The sequence below is a fragment of the Aegilops tauschii genome, chromosome 2, assembly GCF_002575655.3.
Source record: "Aegilops tauschii subsp. strangulata cultivar AL8/78 chromosome 2, Aet v6.0, whole genome shotgun sequence".
NCBI classification, from domain to species: Eukaryota; Viridiplantae; Streptophyta; class Magnoliopsida; order Poales; family Poaceae; genus Aegilops; species Aegilops tauschii.
Window position 1 is genome coordinate 561,495,076 of NC_053036.3, and position 10,739 is coordinate 561,505,814.

General features: G+C 49.6%; 2 protein-coding genes across 2 annotated transcripts; one reads left to right on the forward strand and one right to left on the reverse strand.

Moving 5' to 3' along the window:
- LOC109742114 (uncharacterized) lies at positions 1-2,607 on the forward strand. Its single transcript, XM_020301188.2, has 4 exons — positions 1-251; positions 1,854-1,950; positions 2,040-2,094; positions 2,180-2,607. Exons 1-4 carry the CDS (start codon positions 117-119, stop codon positions 2,283-2,285), a joined length of 393 nt encoding a protein of 130 aa, XP_020156777.1. The 5' UTR covers positions 1-116; the 3' UTR covers positions 2,286-2,607.
- Positions 2,608-4,101: 1,494 nt separating this feature from the next.
- LOC109742108 (putative F-box/LRR-repeat protein At5g54820) lies at positions 4,102-6,573 on the reverse strand. The gene is made up of 4 exons (XM_020301183.4): positions 5,351-6,573; positions 5,171-5,245; positions 4,904-5,086; positions 4,102-4,771 (listed from the first exon to the last, which is right to left on the reverse strand). Exons 1-4 carry the CDS (start codon positions 6,287-6,289, stop codon positions 4,433-4,435), a joined length of 1,536 nt encoding a protein of 511 aa, XP_020156772.3. The 5' UTR covers positions 6,290-6,573; the 3' UTR covers positions 4,102-4,432.
- Between the last annotated feature and the right edge of the window lie 4,166 nt (positions 6,574-10,739).

The window sequence follows — 10,739 nt, forward strand, 5'->3', positions numbered from 1 at the left end:
CAACCCAACCAATGAGAGCTCAGAGTGGCCCAATTGTCAGTGGATAACGCAACCCTGAAAACGTTTGAGAGGCTTCTGGAGGCCGTCGTGTTCTGGCGACTAGGCGGTAGCCACCGATGCCTGCGACGCCAGCGACCAGCCCCGGCTGCGCTGGGTTGCCGGCGCAGGCTCCGACGAGCTCACTCCCCGGATTTAAAGGCCCCCCTAGGCGTCTGGACGCTCGGAGGCCGGCATGGGTCGTCCGGACCGAGGTGAGCTGAACTTTTCCCCTTTGTCCCATTCCTTCTGCGCTGTTCTGGTGTCCGCAATTCGTCGAACAATTAATAGGCTGGAAGCGACATAGTTAAACCTTTAGCAACAGTAGCTCCTATTCTCTTCACGGGACAGCTTTGGCCGCAAGGCGTGGCGTCTGTGAATTGTTCATCTATGTAGTGTGGTTTGGCAGCGTCCCGTTGAAGAGCGGCGCAGAAGAAACAAGAAAGGGTGAAAAAAAATGGCAGGAATTCAAAATGAAAGGTGAAATAAACAGGAAATTAGGCAGAGCTTGTATTTTCTTTTAGAACAGTGAGGTGGAACTGCTTGTGCTTCCAAGTAGTTTTGGGATATTAAGGCAATGGTAAGGCTGAGAAGCATGGAGAATGGATGTTGCACATGTTGCCCGAGTGGCTGAGTGGATGGGGGTAAGCAGCATTGCAAAAATGATTAATTCATGCGATCCAGTGGCCAGTTCATGTGCAAATATTGCGGTATACAACTTCATTTGTGCATCAAATGCTTGTTTACAGACAGAATAACCAGAGTTACATGTAAACCTTGGATTGTTTTTTTAGAGGTAAAGGGCCATTTCATTGAGCTGAAGCCAAACAGTTTTACATGAACGCACTCGGGAGTAGGCTGACATGCCAAATGCAGTGGAAACTAAGTACTCTACTAGAAATTACAGCAAGAAAAACAAGCACTGCCCAAAGTTGGGAACAGGCTACATTATTTATAGATTCAGGAAATATGACCATTGCACGATTACACACAGCACAAGGACGAACTCAGAACACAAGCCAGTGCCTTCAAGGTCCCAGCGGACTCTTGAGCCAGACGCTGTCTTCAAGCAGACTGCGGGACGATTCCTGTGCACACTTCACTAAGACGCTAACGCAGCAATGTTGGCCTCCCAAGCAGCAGCAGCCTCAGGCCGGCATACCAGATAGCGACGACAGCTTCAGCCACCACCCACTGCCCAGTTAGCCTGGATTTGGCCACGTCAGCACCCATAAAGAACTTGTGATCTCCAGAACGCGCTCTTTTGCACGATCGGAGCATAGAATTGCCCACTGAGAGCATGCTACAGCTATGCCCGTTAGAACTACCTGCACACCAAGACACGAGCATCTGTTAAAGCAGAGTTCATTTCTATGTTTCCAGAGAGCCCATAACGTTGCAGCATGAACAAGGTTGAGTACCTGATGTCTTTTGTAACTAACCCACCACTTAGCAATATACTCGAAGTCCACAGAAGAGTTAGTCGCAAGGAGGGTATTGATACCTTGGATTGCTGGTGTGGTGTTTCTTGTGACAGAACCGCAGAAGACACAACATAGTCATGTTTGAGTTTACACTCGATAAGTTACAAAGTATTAATACATCGATGCATTATCTTGCCGCTTCCCTTGTGATCCTCCACCAAGTTCAGGGCATAGGATGTTTTCACCTTGCAGGAGAAAATGGGAAATAGTCAGGTAGGACACCATGTCAGGCCAAATATGCATTAGATGATGTAAATAATTGAACATTGTGTGTCATTCTTTCACTTGTTTATTGGCCAGTTCTCTGTTTGCTTAGTTGTAACCATGATGCAGTCGAATGTTAGGAGAGAAAGACCAAAACGACCTGATCCTCCATGCACCATCTGCAAAGGCACTGGGACAATAAATTGCCGCAACTGTTTCGGTAGAGGTCTCTATTTTACTCCCATGATGTTTTCTCTGGCTAGTATGTTGATTCGTACCATCAGTTCTCATGAAAATCGGGCCTGATATGTGCAGGAAGAATAAATCATGTCGATCTCGCCGTGCTCCCCAAGGGAGAATGGCCGCAATGGTGAGGACACCCTTACTCATATACGTCTAGCATACCGAGGTACTGAACAGCGGCACACCCCTCTAACAGGACTTTCATTTGTCAGGTGCCAAATATGCGGGGGTAGCGGCCTGGATTACTGCCACCGATGCCATGGAACAGGTGAATATCGAGAACCCATGGGTTTTCACTTCACAGTCAATAGGAAATGAGCATCACACAGTCCTGAGAAAAAAGGAAAAAGAAACACAGGCAGTGTTGGAAGGCTGATCAAGTCAAATGGTCAGAAAAAACAAAGTCCCATTGAGGCCATAGGATCAACATTTGAATGAGCTGTGGGAAATTATAGCCCAATATTTTGTATGTCTGTTGCTGTGGAAACTTTGATCTTATGCTGGTGCTGTAGAATTTTGTTGTCAACAAAGGAAAAATAGATGTAGATTATGATCAGAGGGCAAGTGTCATCACTTTAATCAACCGGCTAAATTTGTGTATGCAACTATATTAGGTGATAAATAAGGGCTTTCTACCGCATTGGTGTATGTTTCTGAGCTCCTGAAGATGAGGATGTGGATCTGAAAGCTTTGTTAAAAGGAAAATGTCAACTTACCACATCTGAACGCACCACATAGCAATGCCTTCCCACCACTAGGCTATGCCTTAGTCTGCAACTGATAATTTGTGTTGTAACCCATCGTTCCGAAATTGAGTGTCCAGAGCTAAAACACTACACGGTTGTTTTTGGTGCCAGGATTAGAGATGAATTTGCATAAAACAGTGGGGAAATAGGTGCTTGGATTTGTAGACTAGTATGTTTGGATCAGAAAACTGAGAACAAGTTTTGGTAGTAATGTGGTGTTTGGGTAATTCAAATCAGAATTGCTAATGCAGAATCGACTGGAAAAACTTGGTTTTCAGTCAACCATCTCGTCCTTCATATCTGCTTCGAGTTTGGAGAGAAAGGTCATGCTATGGGGATCTCAGGATGGTTGCCGTTGAGAGAGAGAGACGAAGACATGGCGGACCATGTCACCATCCTCATCTGAGTAGTAACAGTATGCTGGACCTTCCCTCTTAAAAACAGTATGCTGGACCTGGCAGGCAAGGCACTGACTGGTGTCCCAACGTTGTATCATATGGACCGCAAGCCTGAAACCGTAGTAAGCTGGGAGCATATACGGACCACGGCGTATCAGATCTCCGGGGGGGTGCTGGATGAGCCGGCGGTGGCAAACCTAGCAGAGTAGTCTCCTGGAGGCAGCAGCAGGAGGAGGACATGCGCACTGAAGCAATGCAAGGCTTCCTTGCCGTGTCAGTTTCTACTAACATTCATAGCTGAGCTGCTCTTGAGAAGTCGAAGAAAGGGTCGACACTCCTAGCATGAGTGCATTAGGTATGATTTGAATTTGATTACCTATTTATATTCAAGTTAAAGTAGGTCAGCCATTCCCGTTTAGAAAAAGGATAACCTAGCCAGTCATTCCCAATTGAAAAGGACAAACTATCTCATAAAATAGCTCAGGGAAACAAGTTGAGTAACAAAACGGTAACTCGAGCCAAAGCCGATAAATTTGGAACCACATCAGGGATAATCTAAATCAACATTACAAGACATCGAAAGCTTTTGATAGTTTCTCGGCAAGCGAGAAAATCATGTTTAGTTGTTTACACGATACCTTGACTTTCTCCCATTTTACACGAACAGGACGTGCTATGCAATTCTTGGAAATATTACTAGGCTTATACATTGTCCCTCCAGCTGAAACAAAACTGACAGTTAGTTGTACATACTGATCCCTCCACGGGAAATGAAAATCAGAATGATCAGGGAAGTCTGTAAGCAAAACAAACTCAGTACATCCTGTGGGTACGGGAAACCTGAAAATCTCATATGTTAACTATACAAAAAGGCATACAGAAGATAAACATACTGCAAACACGGCTTTTGACTTCAAGTCTTGAACCAAGGCCAATAGGCCATCCTCAATTGCAGGACACCACACAACCTCAATCGCTTGGACAAGATCGTAAGTAAAATACATGGCGATGACATTGATGATGGAAAATCAATACTTGCAATTGTAGAACTGTGCGTAGAAAAAGAAACCACCCTGACCCAACTCCCAAGGGCAGGCTTTAGTTTTATAAACATGAATAACATCATAATATATCTAGCAGGACATTATATCCCCTTCAGTAGTAGTCTTGTTGCATACAAATTAGCATGATGAGTTGCCTCATTGTTAGCCTACTGCATCAATAATCATATGCTAATCCTTAATATCTCACAGCAGTCAAAAGGCAGGCCTGGTGCTACAATATAACAAGCTATAGGGCCAATTGGACTTGTGGCTGGCAACTAAACTTCGGCAAAGACATCTGAATGAAATGGCTTGGTTGCAGCATCGTCCAACTTGCTGAGAATTATTTTTCCATTCGCCACAGCTTCGCCAACCAACAAGAGATCTTCCTTCTGAATACCGATCACATCCAATGGAACCAAACTGGGAGTAACCAGTACCAGTTTATGGAGAGAGCTAGCCTTCCTCAACAAAAAAGACACAAGCTGCACCTCAATGCGGTTCCAGTTAAAGTTTGTAATCTTTACCACCTTAAGGTTTTCCAAAACATCCTCGGGCGGCTCTACCCCCACATAGTTAGATGAATCTACCAAGGGCCCACTGGGGATGCTAGGGAGCTGCAAGCACAAATCACAACCATTCAGAACAACGAAATTAAAACACAAGAAAAATGCCACTGGAATAAGATGGCAGAATAACTACTGAGCAAATCAACTTAAGTTGGAGTCAAAGGTGCAAAGGTGTAAGACCTGCACGAAAAGCCTCTCCAGATTAGAACATTGGCTGTTCTTTAGGAACACATAGATGTTCGCAAGCTCAGGGGCCTTCATATCTAACATAAGAAGTTGTAGTTCTGTCATGCTCTGAAAGAAGTGACCGCCCACCTTGGCCGATTCGGCATGTGAGATTCCATTGGGCAAGGAAGACACAACCTAAGATGGCATTCAAGGTTAACAAAATGGTCCATGATTTCAGATACCACAAATTAAATCAAAGTCCAGCAGAGAAGCACATACAAAGAGGACATTGCTGCAGATGGTGAGAGCGGTGAGTTTGGAGCATACACGGCTTTCGAACCAGTCGCTGAACACCTGATAAAGTGCAAAGGTTAACAGGGTTCAGTGATATGAGCAAGATAATCATCATGGTAACTTCTGAAGCAAAATTGACAAGAATTCTTCCAATAGTCAATAGACCTTTTGGCAGATGCGGACATTGCAGCTTCTCTGGGCGTCGAAGCAGATGTAGAGGTCGGCAAATGCGGCGTTGTCGGGGAGATAGAACGACGAGAGGAAACCGCCGGTGTAGCGAAACGACCGGAGGCTAGAAACCGCCGCGACGTCCACCTCAATGAGCCAGCTGCACCCTGCGATGGTGACGCTGCTCAGTTTGCGCCCCGTCGCCGCCGTCACGGCGATTCGACGGAGGGCCGAGCAGGAGTGCAGGCCGAGGACGCGGATACGAGGGCACAGGGCGAGCATCCTCGCCAAACCCCTGTCGTCGACGGGGACGGAGTGGAGGCGGACGACCTCGAGGGCGGAGCACGGCCGCGCGGCCCTGCTGTGGAGGCCGGAGACCCCAATGCCGCGGAGCGAGAGGCGCGCGAGGGCCGGGCCGGCCGCCGCCGGAAAGGGGAAGCGGAGGGTGGTGGCCTTTGTTGGGGTGTCCGGGGAGGGCGGCTTCTCCGGCAGCTCGACGCGGAGGTCCTCGACGCCGCAGCGGGCGGCGGCGTCGAGGTAGCGGCCGAACTGGCGGGCGCCCATGGCGGGGTTGTCGGCGACGAGCGAGCACCGGTCGAGGCGCCCGCGCCGCCCCTGGGACTGGCGCAGCTCGAGGCACTCGAGCAGTTTCTTGGACGACGGGGAGGAGCAGGGACGGAGGTGGTGGCGGAGGAAGGCGGCGGCGTTGCCGTCGTCCTGCCAGCGGCGCTTCCAGAGGTCGCGCCAGGCGCGGGAGAGCGCCCCCGTGCGGATTGCCGACGGCAGCGGGAGCAAGGACAGGATGTGCAGCTGCATCGCCTCCGGTAGCGCCGAGATGCGGTCGGCTGCCTCCGCCGCCTCGCAGTGGCTGGACGGATCTTCTGCCGACGGCCGCGGCCTCTTCGCGGTGGCGGCGCCGTCGGACTCCAGCGACATTGTCCTCCCCGGTCCCCACTGCACTCACTCGCTCGCTCTGCTGCCGACTGTGCTGTGCTGGTGGGATGTTGAAAGGGCCGGAGCGGGAGAGTCGGTGACTGGGGAGAGCGGCGGCGGCGCGCGGCGCGGGAGCAGCTGGCAGCGGGGAGGCCGGGCAGGCGAGCAGATGAGCAGCGGCGGCGCGTGGCTGGCTGGCTTCTCCGGTCGGGGAACTCGGAATGGACTGGACTGGAAACGGGGGCTGGCTCGCTAGTGGTGCGTTCGTGCGTGGGCTGGCGCTGGATTGGGCCTTGATGGGCTACTGGATGGCTGCGCCAGTGCGCCGCAAGCCGTATAAAAATATCTGTACTATCACAACAATTTGTTAACTGTTGCTCTCCCCTAAAAAAAGTTAACTGTTGCTAAAAGCAATTTGTTAACTTCTCTTGTCTAAAAAATTGTTAACTTCTCTAAAAGCCTAAAAAAGTTAACTTCTCTAAAGAAACAATTCGTGAACTGCTAGCAGTATCATTTTTTTATAACTTTATAACTTCCTCTTTATCAACTAATCCCTCCGTCCCATAATATAAGAGCGTTTTTGGACGGAGGGAGTACTGGTAACCAGGTTTTACATCTTTGATCAACAGAGGAAGTAGCTCAGTTGAAGCATCTTTGGTCCACTCATTACAAAACAAAGATCTAGCTATTTTGACTAATTCATGTTCAACAACATTAGCTCCTCTCGGACGATACTCAAAGGATTATAGGAATGAATTCACACGCCAGGTGATAACAGTTATCAATGATGGCAAAGGCTTTACCAGCAAAAATGCAAACATATCTGCCATAATATTAAATAAGATTGGTGATGTGGGGTCCCCTTGCTTCAATCCCTTCGGGGTTTGGAAATAATGACCGATGACATCATTGACCTTAATCCCAAAGTGTGATAAATCCAAATGTGAGACGAAACAACGAAAGATTATCATTGTATAAGTCCACAAAACATTGGAAGAATATCACCTTTAATAATTGCCAAACATTTCTGATAGAACTCAACAGGGAACCCATCTGGTACTGCCTTAGGCATATCCATGCAAATGTTCAAGCAGCTGGATTTAGGGCCGAGGAACTGAAGCAGTATATGGACTAGGCTAGAGGAGTCCAAAAATTATTCTAGGTTTTGCAAAGCAGCACAATCTGGCCCACTGTTGTGGCAAGTTAGTAGCGGTGATAAGATATATGCAGTGAACCTTGAGGCCTGGACATGTGGTTGTAGGAGGTGAGATATGACTGGTGTGCCTTGCAACCATGCTGTGGCGGCCTAAAGCTAAGCTTCACCCTGAGGATTTTGTCATGAACTTCTTCAATAAGCCACTCTATAGAGAAGCCTACAAGCACATCATATATCCTATGCCTGGTCCTGACCTGTGGCTCTAAACCAACTCATAGGACATTGATCCACCTGTTTTCAAGAGCAAGAAAAGGGTGCAACAAACTGTTAGGAGAAAAGGCAAGGATGAGTTTGTTGTTCCAAAAGTTTCCTCAAGTATGGCAACCATAACATGCAGCAACTGCAAAGAGCAAGGCCATAGATACTCTAATTGTGGTATCACTCTTACACCATCTCTTCAGAGGAGGAAAAACAAACACACACTACTAGAGAAAACCTTATACACATAATCTTACCAGCAGCGTGGTTTAAAAACAAACGTTATTGCTAATTAGCAGTAGCGCGCTTCAGAAGACCGCGCTACTAATAGCCCAGTAGCAGTAGTGCGCTAGGTGAAAAGAGCGCTACTACTACAATTGCCATGGCGTTGCCTCGGGGCTAGGTATAGTAGTAGCGCCCTTCTCATGGACGCGCTACTGCTAAAGTACTTAGTAGTAGTGCATTTCTCCAACACTCGCTGCTGCTAAGTATCATCCCCTCTTGCAACTAATTAAGTTTAGTCCCATACTGCTAAGCGAACAGGGTATTTACTACCTTAAATATGTTACTTCTCAAACTATCACGAGCACTTGGTCTTCATTGAACTGTATGTGTAGGATTTGTGGCTGCAATATGAATCTTCACCTGTAACTATACAGGTGAGGATTCATGTTGACTATTTAGATTCTACACAAAAAGATCAATGATGACCAATGTATATTTTTGATTTTTTTACATGCTTAGCCTTAGCAGTAGCGTTTTTTCGTGACAAAGCGCTACTGCTATTGGGCTTAGCAGTAGCGCGCTCCCTGGTCCTGCGCTACTGCTACAGCAAATGAAAACATGCGGGTCGGCCCCCCGCACGCTAATCTCTCATTCGTCCCCCTCCGCCCGACGCCGGCAGGTGCGGTTAGGGTTTCTCCCCCGCCACCGCCATCGACGCCGCAGGTAATGCTCCTCCCCCCTCTCGCCCCTCCGCTGCTCCTCCACCCTCTCGCCGCCCACTCTGTCGCCGCCCGCGAGCTTTGGCCGGGCGCCTTTGGCCGACCGCCCTCGATCCCCTCGCCGGCTGGTCGTCGCCCCCTCTCATAGGAAAGTCATCGGCCTTCCCCTCGTCAGCACCCCCGACCGAGGTCACCATGCCACCCCCCTCCTCGTCAGCACCCCCGAGGGCTGCCCTAGCTAGATGCAGCGAGGGCTTACGAATTCCAGATGGATAGGCAGCGGCGTAGCGAGGTGTAGTTCTTTACCTCTGAAGATTTGGCACGACCTAGCTAGATGCTTGGAAAGAAACGCACCCTTTTATTGTTATTTTTTCTGTACATGGATAACTAGATGCTTTTGTTTTTCTGTAATAAGTTATTTTTTGGCAAAATGTAGGTGCCAATTTAGTTGAAATGCTTTGGTAGGTGGTACCATGATCTGCTAGATATTGGTTTTGATACAAGTATTTTGTTTGCAAGTGCTAAGTTAATCCCAATTAAATTTGCACTACAAAAAAAAGACACATCCGTGACATTTTGGGCCGAACGGAAAAAATTTCTGTCATACATATGACACTTCTATGATGATAACTGTGACAAAACCCGGTATCATCATAGATGTGGTGGGCTCCTACTTCTATGACAAAAAATCATGACAGAAAATGGGCTTTTCGTCCTGGGCGGGCCGGAGACGCAGCTGCATGACATTCTTTGGGCCGTCCATGATGGAAAAAACCGTGGTAGAAGCGAGGCGAGGAAAATTTCGGGGAGTTCCCGGTTACGGTGGGAGGTCGGGGGCTGAGCGATGCGTGTTTCTATCGAACACGTACGCGCTTGTGTGCGAGGCGTTGGCTCTAACTGAACCTGAGCGAGGCGTTGGGCTCTAACTGAACCCGAGCGATTGCACTGTGTTGGCTCTAACTGAACCCGAGTGAGGCGTTGGGCTCTAACTGAACCCGAGCGATTGCACTGCAGGCTATGCGTTACTGAACCCGAGCGATCAATCGATGGCTGTTAACTGAACCCGATCGAGCGATTCCTTCGCTACTGCTGCTAACTGAAGCCGATCGATGCTGCCTCTGGGATGAACAGTGAGCGTTGCGGGGGAGGGGGGGGGTTGGATGAACAGTGAGCGGTGGCGTTGCCTCTGGATGAACAGGACCCCGTGCTGTGGTGGAGGGCTGGATGAACAGTAGACGGTGGAGGGGTGCCCGTGGAGGGGTGGTTGAACAGGACCCCGTGGTGTGGAGGGCTGGATGAACAGTAGACGGTGGAGGGGTGCCCATGGAGGGGTGGTTGAAGAGGACCCCGTGGTGTGGAGGGCTCGATGAACAGTAGACGGTGGAGGGGTGGTTGAACAGTAGCTGGTGGAGTAGCGCGCGGTGGAGGCTGGATGAACAGGAGCCGGTGGAGGCTGGAGGAGGTCGACGGTAGCCCGTGGAGGCTGGAGGAGGTCGACGGTGGAGATGAACAGTATCCCGTGGAGTCCCGTTTTGCGGTACGTCACACCCCTCCCGATGAACAGGACCCCCGTTTCGACCGTAGGAGGTCCGTTTTGCGGTACGCCACACCCCTCCCGATCAACAGGACCCCCGTTTCGACCGTAGGAGGTCCGTTTCCTCCGTTTTGCGATACACCACACCCCTCCCGATCAACAGGACCCCCGTTTCGACCGTAGGAGGTCCGTTTCCTCCGTTCTGCGGTACGCCAGGCCTCGTTTCCATCGCCTGTTCCGTCCAAGCCCTCCCGATGAACACGACCACGCATTTTGTTCCGACCTAGCCGGTTGGCTCCCACGCGTTCTGTTGCCTCCCGATGAACACGACGCATTTCGTTGCCTCCCCATGAACACGACACATTCCGTTGCCTCCCCATGAACACGACGCATTCCGTTGCCTCCCCATGAACACGACGACGACGTTGTTTCTCCGTTCCGACCCAGCCATGTACACGAGCCCTGGCCGTACGTATGCGCGAGTAGGCGTTCGAGACCCCGCCCGTATGTACACATACGTGGCCGTATTTTCTTTCTTGCACCCTGGCCGCTGTACGTACG

Excerpts from the sequence above, each read along its gene's own strand:
- LOC109742114 (XM_020301188.2), top strand. The coding sequence starts at position 117 with ATGCCTGCGACGCCAGCGACCAGCCCCGGCTGCGCTGGGTTGCCGGCG. Across the intron at positions 252-1,853 it reads CATGGGTCGTCCGGACCGAG|TCGAATGTTAGGAGAGAAAG; the intron begins GTGAGCTGAACT and ends ACCATGATGCAG. Across the intron at positions 1,951-2,039 it reads CCGCAACTGTTTCGGTAGAG|GAAGAATAAATCATGTCGAT; the intron begins GTCTCTATTTTA and ends TGATATGTGCAG.
- LOC109742108 (XM_020301183.4), bottom strand. The coding sequence starts at position 6,289 with ATGTCGCTGGAGTCCGACGGCGCCGCCACCGCGAAGAGGCCGCGGCCG. Across the intron at positions 5,087-5,170 it reads TCTGCAGCAATGTCCTCTTT|GTTGTGTCTTCCTTGCCCAA; the intron begins GTATGTGCTTCT and ends ATGCCATCTTAG. Across the intron at positions 4,772-4,903 it reads TGGAGAGGCTTTTCGTGCAG|CTCCCTAGCATCCCCAGTGG; the intron begins GTCTTACACCTT and ends TTGTGCTTGCAG.